Source organism: Lonchura striata, chromosome 1 (genome assembly GCF_046129695.1).
Source record: "Lonchura striata isolate bLonStr1 chromosome 1, bLonStr1.mat, whole genome shotgun sequence".
NCBI classification, from domain to species: Eukaryota; Metazoa; Chordata; class Aves; order Passeriformes; family Estrildidae; genus Lonchura; species Lonchura striata.
In genome coordinates, this window is record NC_134603.1 from 18,156,541 (window position 1) to 18,170,572 (window position 14,032).

The following is a 14,032-nucleotide window of genomic DNA, read 5'->3' on the forward strand; positions in this document are numbered from 1 at the left end:
GGGCCGGCCGGCGGCCCCCCCGCCTGGCGGCTCCGCGGTGCACCGAGGGGTCTGCCTTGTCACCCCTCTGCCTGAGCCTGCTCCTGCTGCGCTTAGCTCCTAAACGAGTACGGAAACCTGTCCTAAATCTGCTCTTGCGTGTACAGGCGAGGTGAGGCCAGATGACCGGCTGAGGTAGTTCACAGCGGAGCGTGACGGAGCACATGCGTTTTAGAGAAATCCGTATGAAATTCACGTCTTGTACAAACTTCAGCAAATTAGCTGGTTTTCTTTCTTACTCTGCCCAGAGTTCAGAGGTGGATCTTCATGCCATGCATCCCATGCCCTGCTTTCTCTGCCAAGCATCATTAGTATTTGAGATGCTGGTCCATTAACAGGCTAATTCACTGAGGAGTACATTAGCATAAAGTCCTGTTGGGTATGTGCCTACAGTCTTAGCCATGCCCTGAAATATCTCAGCAATCTGCATTTACTGATTTGAGAAATTCAGGTCTTTTTGCAAGGTGGATAAATTAGTTTGGTTTTCTTTGTAAAGCTGAGACACAATTTGTGTGGACTAATCTATATCTATATATTTACAAAATAATATACCTGTCTACAGAATGACCTATTACAAGCTACTTTAGTTTTGTGTAGAACATATTGTATTTGTAGTAGATCAGAAAGGTATGTTTGCCATGCTGAGTTGTCAGCAGTAGGAAGTTTTTAGATAAATTTCATATTGACGGTTAAGTGAATGAGACTGTGAGTGCATATATGGTAGGACTGGAAAATTTAACAAGAGTCATATTTTTACTGTAAGACTGCTGTAATGGTCAGCTTTCAAAAGACAGCCAAAACGCAGGTGAGTGTGCTGCAGTTGTGTCAGATAGCAGCAGTGTAGCATTGGTGCACTCCCTGAGTTTGTCTCTTATTTGCTGTTCTGCCTATGGTCAAGCAACCGTTGTGGTTCTTGGATAGTCAGTTGCACCTGTTCTAAATAGGTGAGGGTTACAAATCTTCATGAAAATACATGAACAATGGAGTTGCTAATGGAGAGATGGATCTACTCGGTTCTTGTCTGTACAGATATTTTATAGAGGATTGATAAGTGTGACTGTGTTCTTTTCTTTTCCCACTATCCACAGCACAAGACCTTGACTTGTTTCTGTCAAACTTACTGAACTGTGCTACAGAGTCACTAATGCTAACTTATACTTCCTGTTCTGTGTGTGCATATATAGATATAGATACTGGTCTTCTAAAGAATGGTAAGCTTTCATTGTTGTTCTTGTGTTTTGGAATTAGTAACAGGAAATGTATCAGGCCTTATATCTGTGTTCCAGGTGTTTTGATTGCAGCTTGCTCTTCGGCAATACAGCTGTCTCTTTCTCCTTTCTGGTTTTCTTTTGTGTCCTTCAAGGCAGTTAACTCACAGTGCAGAGGTGTTCTGTACCTGACTTTTGTATTTCCTAGTGCCAGTGGTCTATACATATGTTAGATTTAGGGTATCCTTCCAAAATTTGATTTTTGTGTTGTGCAGGAGTAATGGGTTGAGTTGTAGAGACTGTGGGCGGTAGTGGATGTGTAGGCTGTGGCTTTTTCAAAATACTGTGTGGGAGAAGAGACCAGTATTGTGTGGGAAGGCCAAGAACTTCTGCTTTCCAGCACACTTGTGTGCAGATTCAAAGCTTCTAGAACATGATAGTTGGTAGTTTTTGGATTATTAACTAAATATTTGCCACTGTGTGAAGAATTTCATTTAATTTCCTCAAAGTGGGACTGAGTGCAATAGCTAAAAAAAAGTCAAATGTTTAGGAACACTGTCAGTACAAGTATTTCTGATTTTATTCACAACTGTTTGCAAGAAATAACACAGTAGAATCTGGAAGATTAATATAAAAAGGCTCATAAAGTTCATAAGCCAATTATCCCATCCTTTATTTCCCCACTATCTCTTTTCAATTGGAAAACTAAAATAAAACTGTTCAAAAGGCATTTTTTAAGCTACTTTATATAACACTCCAGACTTACATGTGCAAGCATTTAAAACTAAGTTTACTTTATGGACTTTACTGTACTTCTAGGTGTAGTGCAGTCTTGATGTATTTAAAGCCTCTCACGGCATGGAGTAGGAAGTCAACTTACCGTTCTCGCTCTCCTGTTTCTATTAGCTTTTGGTTAATGGTTGCTCTCATCTGCACATGTTTATTCATTTTGGAAATCTGGGTTTTCCACAAACCTACACAGAGCAAAGCAGAGTTTCGACAAATGCTGGTGTCATTCACTGAACAAAAGAAAGTGACCAAAACAGAATGACATTTTTTGTTTGTTTGTTTTACGGAAAAAGATTGAATGAGTGTTTGTCTCAAATGACCTGAGATTTGTAGTTCTGCCTGTGTGGCATCCCAAATTTGGTGGCAGGGAGAAGAGGAATAATGTGAGTTTTAGAGTACTTGGAATACATAACAATAAAAATAAATAAGTGCTTGTTCTTAAGTAGAAGTGAGTTTTAATTCAGCTGTAGTTGAAGTATTTGAAGTTGAAGTTATTACAAACTTGCATAGTGGACTTGGGCGTATCAATCTTAATACTTCTATCTTTCTTTTTATATTTATCTATTTTCATGAATTTCACTGCTAGCTGTTAAATAAAATGACCAAAAAACTATCCTGTGGAATTGACGCAGTCTTCAGCCTCTGGAGCAGGTGGATAGCAGCATGTGGTGTATGTCATGTTCCTGAGGACTACAGTGAGCTTCATTTTCTGACCATCATGAAAAGCTTAGTGTTTAGTTCTAATATGCCTTCAGCTGGTTGACTGTGGTTGTCAGGAATTTGCTGTGGTCAGATGTGCAGCTGACAAAGAAATACATTTTAAGAAACAATTTATTTATTAGATCTGTGATAGAAGGTGATTCTGTAGTAAATTTCTTAAAATGTATGGTCTCAGTGAAGAAGATTGGGGGAAGTAAGATACCTTCCCTTCTCATTTGAATACTATGATTTGCATGTTTTTCTTTTATTTCTTCCTTATTCCATCCCATTCTGACCTAGTTAATGCTAAACTGTCACTTGTTTTCTCATCTCTCTTCCTGGTAATATATTTCAACTAGTAATGAGTCCTGTATTATGCTTTTAATTCCTAGCTCTTCACTGTAAATTTTGTCTTTCTCCTTACCTTTTAAAGATTACTTCCATACCTTATTTTCAAATGTTTCGTTTGCATTGAGTTTTGGAAAGCCTTATTTTTTAGGTCACTGAACATTTAGGAGGTACAAATGGTTATCTCTTCTGCTCTAATCCGAGCTCAGCAGAGTCCAAAGCAGAGATTGTGGGACAAATGCTTTTCTCCAGCAAGGAACATGTCCAAGTTGCACAACATTTTTAAAGGATCGAGGCCTTTGCTGTTTACTGGTTAGATGCCTCATAATTCCTTTTCCTTTCAAGAGTCTTGGAATTTATTCAGATGTGGATATCCCTGATCCCCTTCCTCTCTATCTTGTCTGTTTGGCAGGACCACTGTACCTCTAATGTAGTAGTAGATGCTTTTCAGTATCGCTTCAGCTGGAAGGCAGAGTAAGCATTGGCTCAGAGATTGAGCTGCTGATGTAGGCCAGTAGCATATAGGGAGAATATGTTCCTTTGATCACAAAGTGCATTTGTCAGTTTTGTCCCCTTTTTTGAAATAGGTTGTAATTCATGCTGCTTAGAAGGCCTGCTTCAGTGAAAAGTTGCCCATTAGTAGTGCTACATGGAAAACATATTTGTGACTTTTCATGGAGCAAAAGGCACTGGTATGTTTCAAACATTTACAGAGATTTTCATTTGCATTTTACATTTGCATTTGAAAAATTAAATATTAAAAAGAGTGTTTAAAGTAATGTATGGGAAATAGTAGGAAATGGTGAGCTTTTTGACACATTTGCAGCTGTAATTCATAGAAGTTTAGGTCTCAGGCACATATTTACTCAACAACAACGAGATGCTGCCTTTAACAATGAAGGTACATAAAAACATTGTTTTTATAACTAAAAGAAAAGGCGTTAATGCAGGGTTAGAAGGATCTTTGAATGCTGATACTAGAAAATAAATTATCTCTTCCACTAATAGACCAGTGTGTCTGCAATACAAAATTGCTTCCACTGGGTGGCAGTGCAAAATAAAGCATGGCATACAAGCATATATTTGATGCCACAAAATATGGTGGTATAATTACTTTGCACGTTTTGCAGTTTTGTAAAGTTGCTTTGCTGTATTCAGGAAAACATCTAAAAATGGAGGGTCTGTTTGGTTGTTCTTCATCCTTTTTTTCTCCACGTTTCTTTTTTTTCATCCCAGTTCTGCTTCATAGTGTTTGGTGGCAGATGTAAGACCTCTCTATTCATTTAAAGTATAGGTTCCTTGAAGGTGCTCTTTATTCAGAGAAGAATTTTTGTTTGTTTTTTTTTTTTTACATTGCAGACTAGTAATTATAATAAGATCTAGCTAGGGATCTTATAGTAACAGGTTAGGGATAGGTTACTTCTGTTGGTTCTCATGAATTGCTTTGTTATTAGTGCTTTTGCATTTAAGTAAAGAATTGTGAGTGCAAAGCTTTATGTTTAAACTAATTTGAGTCCAATTATTCTTTTAAAGCATGGAACTAGTAGAGATAAATACATTTCTAGAAAATAGCATAGTTTTCTTTATACTGGTCCAAAATATCCCATGCAACTAGGGTTGTTGGGAAATAACATTAAAGCTGAGATTTAGTTTATACATTCTGTATACTTACTTTCTTTTCTGGTATGAATAGCAGTGTATGAATCAATGTTGCTGGGTTATCACGGTGCAGGTGTGTTTATCAGAAATTTGAAAGAGACCATGTTCTGTTAAATAGCTGGCATTGACTGCTGCTTCTTAATTGAACCCAAACAGACTAGTGAACCCATTGAGACTGGTGCCATTAGTCTGACTCTTAGCAATCACATTAAAAAAAAAAACAAAAGAAAAAACCAAACCAAAAACACAGGAAAAAAATTTAAAACCTTAATACAAACCCTAAAACAAACCCAAACCAAACAACAACAAATCAGAAAAAAATCCTGATAGAGCAACCAAATTACAACTCATAAAACTGTGTAACTGTGAGATTGAATAAGGTGATGATCTGATCAAAGTATTTCTTCTTTTCCATTTATATTAACTTACCTTTCTCTGAATTTACTTTATTAAAAGTCTCCATATCTTTTCTCTTTTCTCCTTTACTTTTTTGCACTCAGCTCTATTGGTTTTCTCGTTCTTTTGAAGGACCATCAAGAAACCTTGAATCTTGAAGGCTGTAGAAAGGAAGGAATGAATTTCACCCTAGTGTAGAATTTTCTATAAACTGTGTTAAGTACATGGTATGTGATAGCAAATTGTAGTTGTGTACAGATTTTACTCGGTCACAGTATGGGTTTCAATTAATGGAAAATGGAATAGGTTCTTTAATTGCTTCATCTTGGCAGAGCTACACATGTGTATGATACGTTCTGAAAGCAGTTGGCTACCTCATTTGAAGGGTTTGGTGACAAGACAGGACACATTTGTCAGATTTCCTAGTTTAAAATCACCTATGTTTTATATAGTTTCTGACTTCTGTTTATGTGGAATTAATTACATGTTGCAATAATACAAGGGATTTGGATTTCCTATTCCTGACCCCCTTTATTATTCAGGGCTTATCAGAACTACAGTCTAGAAAACTCAAGGACAGAGGGCTCATATTCTTCCAGATTTTATAAAGTTTATCACCTTACAATCTGCTAATCAATAAGTTATTGTTCCAATAATCTTCATGAAAAATTGTACATTTACTTCAGGAATCATCTAGTTTGTAGTATCAAGACTGTTTAGTTACAGTTCTGACAGGAGTAACATAACTAGGGGAATGGGGAGGGAGAAGTGGAGAAAGGAAGCCTTACCATTTGAAGGGTTTTGTGCTAAAAAATCTTTACATGTTTTTACATGTATATTCTAATTTCATAGGATCAGCTATACAGGAAGTAGACGATATGTACTTGGTTTCACTGAAAAGAAATATCCTAGATTATATTTGGTTTGGTCTTTAATTGTTTACAAACATTCATATCATTTCTTGTTGTGTTGGGGAAGATATCTCTGTGATAAAGCTCAGTTACACAAACAGCTTTAAAACGCATTTTCGCAATATATTCTTCTTTTTTTACAGTGTAATTTAGAGTAAAATATTCTAATTAAAGTAGGAGTTGGAATGAATAGCAGTCCCTGCTATTAAGGCAGGTGTATTTTCTTCTCAATCCTTTGTTGATATTCTAGCTTGTTTTGACGGGCCATAGCTTGTGGAACAGTAATTTATTAATTGCAGAGGTACGGAAATCCCTCCTGTGTGGTGAATATGAATAATGATTTGATCTGATCTGGGTGGAATTAAAACTGATGTTTTGCAAATATCAACAGTGATTAGGAGACTAATTGCTAATTATGCTGGCATTTTGCAAGCATTTTGTATAGTATGATTGGATTTTTTTATTAATCAGGCAGTATAATCTTGCATAGTTTCCTAAAGCCACTGCTATGTTAATAGCCAGTGTCTCTAATGGGGCCTGTTCAGAACCGTATAGGGATGGTCTGGTTGGTGAGTTTGTGATAGCTGTCCAATGGCACTGATGGCACTGCCAAATGAGCTGCTCTTCGCAGGAATTGGTGTTCTGCCACAGTAAACTACTTGTGCTGCAGTAGGGTTTAAGTAGATGCTAAAGAAAAGTAAGAAGTCTGAATGCTGCTGCAGAGAGTTGTGAATGGTCCCTGTTAGGGGGTGGGCTGGAAGTGAAATACTGGAAGTAGATTTGCTCTGTTTCTGTGCAGAAAAGGGAAAAAAGTAGAAGTTGAAAGATTAGGAGCTACAATAACTGTGAACTGCTTCTATGAGCAGGATTAGCCTGAAGTGCTTTCCCCATGCTCTGGGCTTGAGCACTAATCATCATGGACTGACAGAGTTTAGTGTAACTTTCTATAGGATTTTTCTTGTGTGAAGTTCAAGGTAAGTTTCCTGCAGGAAAGCTAAGAATCCTGGATTGACTGTATTGGAGAATGAAATGGAGTTCTGGTCTATCTTAGATTATTTACAGAACAATAGACTAGACCTCTGCTAATGTATTTTGAGATGTTTGGACTACAGCTGCTTCATCTCTGTATAGATATGGAATAGGAGGAAAAAAGCTGCATGTAATCTAAATAAAATCCTGGTTAGTCTTTGGCAGATAATCCAGTTGTGATTACTGGTAGTTGTGTAGATGTCTTCTGTTCAGAAAAATCTTGCTCAAGTGAATTACTGTAGGTAGCATGCTTCTTGCCTTGAAGAAGGTAGTATTCTAGTGAACAGCCATTCTTCGCAGCCTTTTTCAGTTAGAAAAACTTAGTCTGAAATTTTGATTTTATCTTGGACATTCTAGAAATTTGAACCTCAGGGTGCTACTTTGTTTTGTGCTTTTGGGTTTTTTTTGTTTTTTTTTTTTTGTAATTACTGTGAACTAAGTCTGCTTTGTACAGTTTTAATCTTTTGCCTTGCAAGTGTTAGTAGAGTAGTTCAGAATTTAAGACCATTAAATCCATGTGGTTTTATGTAATATTTCTTTTGGCTGCTGTTTTGCTAGAGTAACTATAGAGCAGACTTTTTTTCCCTTACTGTAATACAAAGTAGGTTTGACATTGTTGTTGCATGAGTGTAGAGGTGTGTTTCATCCTGTGAGGGTTATTGATAAATTGGACCTCAACACATGCTGGTGAGAGACAGGGTGGCGGTACTGGGTTTGCATGGCAAGGTTTTGGTACTGAGGGGCTACAAGGGATGGCTTCTGGGAGAAGCTGCTAGAAGCTTCCCCCACGTCTGACAGAGCCAATCCCAGCCGGCTCTGAGATGGACTCGACGCTGGCCAGGGTGGAGCCCATCAGCCATGGTGGTAGCATGGAAAAGTACTTGGAAAAGTATAGAAAGTTGCTGCACAAGAACTGCAGCCAGAGAGAGGAGTGAGGATGTGTGAGAGAAACCACTCTGCAGGCACCATGGTCAGTGACGCAGAAGTGGAAGGAGGTGCTCTGGGTGCCAGAGCAGAGTCCCCTCAGCCTGTGGTGAAGACCACGGTGAGACAGGTTGTTCCCCTGCAGCCCATGCAGGCCCACAGCAGAGCAGAGATCTGCCTGCAGCTTGTGGAGGACCCCATGGCTGGAGCACGTGGATGCGTCTGACTGAGGCTGTGATGGCATGGAAAATCCATGCTGGAGCAGGCTCCAGTAGGACCTGTGATCTCATGGGGAGAGGAGTCCACACTGCAGCAGATTTGGTGGCAGGACTTGTGACCCCACTGGGTACCCATGCTGGTGTAGTCTTTCCTGAAGGACTGTGACCTGTGGAAGGGAGCCACTCTAGAGCAGTTTGTGAAGAATGCAGCCTGTGGAAACAACTCACTTTAGAGATGTTTGTGAAGGGTTGTCTCCTGTGGCAAGGACTCCATGCTGGAGCAGGAGAAGAGAACGAGGAGGAAGGAGAAGCAGAGAGGTGTGAACTGACCTCAACCTCCATTCCCTATCTCCTGTGCCACTGGAGAGGGGAGGAAGGAGTGACCAGTGGGAGTGAAGTTGAGCCTGGGAAGAAGGGAGGGTTGGGAAGGGAATGTGTTTTAAGATCTGTTTTTATTTCTCATTACCCTAGTCTGATTAGCAGTAAATTAAAGTAATTTCCCCAGATTGAGTCTGTTTTGCCTGTGACAGTAATACGTGAGTGATCTCCCCTTGTGCTCATCCTCCTCATGAGCCTCATGTTTTCTCTCCCCTGTCCAGCTAAGGAGGGAAGTGATAGAGTAGCTTTAGTTGACATCTGGCATCCAGCCAGGGCAAACCCACCACAATAGGCCGCTGTAAATGGTAATGAGATAATCAAAGCAAATTACTGCATTGGCTTTCAGGGTGGATGACTTGCTTTCCAAGTTTATGGTGAAATTTTAAACTACGTATACATAATGTATTTTTCTTCAAATAAAGCAAAACTATGAAATGAAAATGGAAGAATTCTTTTTAAATTATTAGTTTGAATTGTAAATTACTAAGTTGTAAATAAATAATTGTTAAAATAGTCTTTTTCTCTTCCCTCCAGCTGTAGCAGAAGTGCAGCTTCGTGATGATCAATATACCCTTGACCACATGCGTGCTTTTGGCATGTATAATTATCTTCACCTTGATTCCTGGTACCAGGATAATGTCTACTATGTTGATCAGTTTGGAAGGGTTATGAACCTATCAGTGACTCTGGTAAGAAAAAAATCTGTTTTTAAACCACTGAATTGGAAAATATGGGAGCAGATGAGATACAAAATATTGCAAGTAAGATCAAAATGCAGAAATTGGGGGAAGCTATTGTCAGGAAGATAAGTGGAAGATATTTCAATAAAAATGCATTTCACCAGGAAGAATAAAAATATTTTAAGTGAAGTTTCTGACTTCCTTGTGTTAATACTATTGCATTAGTGTTGCTACAGTCTGTGTTGCAATAGCCCTGTCCGCTGCTTAAGGAGACAGCAGCACTCAGGAGTGGAAGATGCTTATGGCCAAAAGGAATAACGAAAGCCAGAGAGTTCACAAAAGCTTACAGAGTTTTGTAGTGAGTTTCACATTTGGTATGGAAATTGAAATGTTAGTCCCTGACCCCTTACTACAAGCACAGAGCAGTGGGCTGATGGGATGTTCAGGGTCCAGGAGGTGCTGCCTGGGCTTGGTCGTGGGGTACCTGCTTATGGGTTATTTTCTACACTTGGAAAATAGGCGAGCCACTTTCTATACAGGTTAGTTATCATGTAAAGTTTTTTCTTTCAGTCCCTTCTGGAAATAGGTTGGAGGGCTTAGGGGGTCTCTGGTGATATTACCTTCTTCCTGCAGTCCCTGTCCACATCCACTTCTCCACATTGTTCCTGCATGCTTGCTGTACAGTGCTGTGCTTATCTCTAGGAGCCAGAACAAGGACATTTATCCCAGAAAAGTGATGTCCTACCTCTGTGTGGCTCCTGTCTCCAGCCACATCCTGTTCTTTCTCACAGTGTGTATTGCTGACAAACCTTGATTGAGTCCACAGCCTATGGCTATCACTGCTGAACACATCACCTTAGCTCTTTTCTTTTAGGCTTGTACATAGTGTTACATCTGTTTCCATTCTGGGCAAGATGGACATGACAAGCTGAAGGATAGGGAAGATGTTTTTTTTCTAGTTGCTTTTCTCTTTCTCCCTGACATTACTTGATATTTGTTTGTTAGCTTGAAAACCCAGTTATTGTATGTATGTTAGAATTAGAAATGCTTAATCTAGACATCATTTGTTGGAGGTAAAAAGATGTTGGTGGCTGTGAGGGAAGTTAAAATATTGTAAGCAAGCTAGACTAAGTCTGAAATTTCTGCTTTTATACTGGTGGTCCTAAGTAATCAAACTGTATTTCTTTTAAGCAATTTTAATGCATGGATGCTTTTATTTCCTTTACAAAACTATACTTCATTTCAGAGAGGGGAGGACATGGTTCTATGGACACCATGTTTCTGGCACATACAGTTGTAGTGCTTGGGCATTAAGAAACAAGTGACTGTATGGAAAGGAAAGTACACATTGTCATACTGCCAGAGTTTGACTTGTAACCCTGTCAGACAAAAGAAAACACAGGGCTATGTGTGGGTTTTTGAGAGCATGTGGCTTAGCCTGTGCAAGGTTCTGGGGACAGAAATTACTAGGTCAGGACTAAACTAAGAGAAATTCTGCAACTATAGTTTTAGATTTTCAGGAAATAAAGGTTTCCAGAGGATGGTAGGGTGAGAACTGTAGCTGCAAGATATTCCTTTGCTTTTCACAGTATATAGCAGCTGGAGACTTTGGCAGACTCTTACTGTGACAAAATAATCTTCTAGGACTTCTTCCAAAACTTTTGACATTATCTGGATTCCTAGTAGAAACATCTAAAAGAAAGCCTTCTCTTACCAGTGGCTTGTCATAATCTCATTTTTTGTTTTATCCTTTTATCCCTGGCTTGCTGCTGGATGCCCACCCGAATACTCTCTCACGCTCCCTATTCAACAAGATGGTGAGAAAAAGAGAGAGAAAAGCTTGTGAATGAGCATAAAACCAGGGAGATCACTTACCAGTTACCACGAAAGCAGACTTGAGCTTGGGGAAAATTATTTAATTTATTGTCAATTAGTACTAGTGTAGGCTGGCAAGAAAGAAGGTCACACAAAGCTTGTACCAGGAACAAGCTCCATTGTTCAGAAACTTGTACTTGCTCCACTGTGTACTTTTTCATGGACAATAGTGTGGATATCTGTTCTCTGTGGGTTTTAGGAGGACAGCCTGCTTTTCCATGGTCTGCTCCAAGGGCTGCAGGCAAACCTCTGTTCCACACCACTGGCTTAGCTGACAAGCTCAGCTATCTCCAATGGAGAGTCCAGTGGAGCCAGCTGGAAGTGGAATGTGCACTGGGCAGCCCTGGCCCTTCCTCACTGAGGCCACCCCTGCAGGTCTCCTCTGCCTGCACAACACAGACACCCAATACATTCCTTCATTAGAAGGGCACTACCTGTTTAAATTTATTTCTTAGCAGATAAAAGATTTTACAACAGCCTATAAATTGACCTTAAAATTATTCTTCCCTAGGACCTATTTCGTGATAATGGCATTTGATTAATATCTGGTCACAAGTTTTGGTTCCACCTGAAGGGGGAAATAAAACTGATTAAACTGTGAAATAAATAGGCACCATCTTCTGTCCTAATATACGATACTGTGCTGTTTTGCAAAGGAAACATGTTTGCATATGAATAAAAAGGAATGTGTGTTCAGAAACGTCAACAAGGTGTCTCATTACAAATGTGCCCAGCCATATATTAGTCAAATGTATATTAAAAATAGCATTGGTTTTGGCCAAGTACAGCTTACAATTAAAATTAATGTCAGTCTTCTTTAAAACAGAAGATGAAACAGGGTAATGTGTTCATCCTAAAATCAGAGTGAAAGAACACATAGGCTTTCTAACATCATTATTTCTGGTTTTATTTCTTATTTTGGTTGTAGCTTTGGTTCTAATATGACAGTGTGTTGGCTATCCGTATATCATGAATTATCCCTGCAACTTAGATGTTTAAACAGATGTCATCTGTGAAGGAAAAGAAGTGCACATAACATCATGCACTTAAAATCACACAAAATTGAAAAAAGAGAAGTGATCAACAGAAGCAGTTCTTCTGTATTGATGGATGAGTAGTATTTAGGTGGGTTTTTATACCAGCTTGAGGAAATTGTTACTCTTACTTGGCTGGAAATGCTGTATAATAGGTTTAACCTTCTCCTGTTACAGCTGTTGGACTTTTTTCATTTGGTATGCCAGCAGCAATCAATACTTTGCTTTAAACACCCAGTGGGCAGGGTAGTGATGGGATTACTGATTTGAGATTTTTTAATTGGTCATGTTTTTATGCATCTGACTCAACTTTTTTGATTGGTGTTTGCAGCATTCATATATAGCTGCAGAACATTCAAAGTTTTCTCCTTTAGCAGCTGGACTTGGTTTCTTGACCTTAAGCTCTTCTTGCAAAGACAACTTGGTTTCTTTTTATGCTCAGATAATCAAATTGAAAAATTGTGGCAATAGGAACTCATCTCACACTTAATCAAAATCCTTAATGGCATAATCTTTTCATCTCTTTAATTTCCAATAAGAATTAGCTATGGAATACTGTTTCTGTAATTTTCAGTTAATTTCAGTTCAGAACAACTGTTAGTGGCACCAGACACAATGTGGAAATTCTGCTTGAAACAAGACAGGATAAGAAAGCAAATAGAGAACAACAAAATCTTTCATTGTTGTGTTTCAGAGTGTTAAATACTTGTCTCTTTGTTATTCAGAATGCTGGGTAAGGACATTTTTTTTCAATTAAAGAGATGTGTCAAATGCCTAGGTATTTTGATTTTTCATAAAAACTTTGTCTTGTATTTGTTACTTCTACTTTGTGGGAATTGCCACATGACTTAAAACTTCTCTTTTTCCCTTTCTTTTTTATTCCTTTATTCCTTACTTATTCCCAGTTATTTCCTTGAAAAAATTAATTTTTATTTTAAATCTTTTACAAAATATCCCATATTTGTACAGTATTGTCATTTAGCCCCAGCTGACAACTAAGTACAATGCAGCTGCTTGCTCACTGCTGCTCCTCCATCCCCAGTAGGTTGGCAAGGAGACCAGAAAAGGTAAAACCCACACACTGAGGTAAGAACAGTTTAATAATTTATATAAAGCAAAATTTAATAATAAGAACAACAAAAATAATAGTTATAGTGAAAAGAGAGAGAAATAAAAAGAGAGATAAAAAAAAAAAAAAGGAAAAACAAGGGATGGACAATACAGTTGCTCACCAGTGCTGACCGATGCCCGAGCAGTGTCAAGTTGTTTTAGCCAGTTCTTGCTGGTATAATACATGACTACAGACTCTCACCATCCCCTCATGCTTCTAAAGCAGGGAGTTACTATGACCCCAGTTAACCACCTAGTGAACAAGGAAACAGTCAGTCAGAAAGCTAATCTGACACAAGGGGATTTGAGAGGAGGTTTTGTTTCATCTTCAGGGAAGTCCATTATTTTCATTGTCAGAATGAGATTAGAGACTGTTCTAATAAATGCCTAAAGTTAAATTAGTGAACAGAAAGGTTGTGAAGAAGATAATTTCCTTTCTTGCCTATTGAAAGAAAATTTGAAAGGTTTGTAGTAAAGATTGTTTATAATTTTTTCAGGAGATTTGAGTTCTGAAATTCCTGCTCAATGCTGATAATTCTGATGTGAGCCTTAGAAAATTAAGGAGTTGATAATTTTTTATTCTAATTGCATCCAAAACTAATTGAAGCTTATTGTTAAAATGCACTTGAAGGCTGATAAAAGTGTGGTCTTCTGTAATATTATATAGTATGTCCCTATAAGTCACTGTTAAGAAGAATGATGCTTCCTCTTTCCATGATAAGATACACAGGATTT

The 14,032-nt window shown here is 38.4% G+C and overlaps 1 protein-coding gene across 1 annotated transcript in view; it reads left to right on the forward strand.

Moving 5' to 3' along the window:
* The window catches only part of NUDCD1 (NudC domain containing 1), a 35,662-nt gene that overhangs the window by 356 nt on the left and 21,274 nt on the right, over positions 1-14,032 (forward strand). Inside the window, exon 2 of the mRNA XM_021546568.3 lies at positions 9,133-9,287. Within this exon, the coding sequence (XP_021402243.1) occupies positions 9,133-9,287 (155 nt within the window). The remainder of the gene's footprint in view (positions 1-9,132; positions 9,288-14,032) is intronic.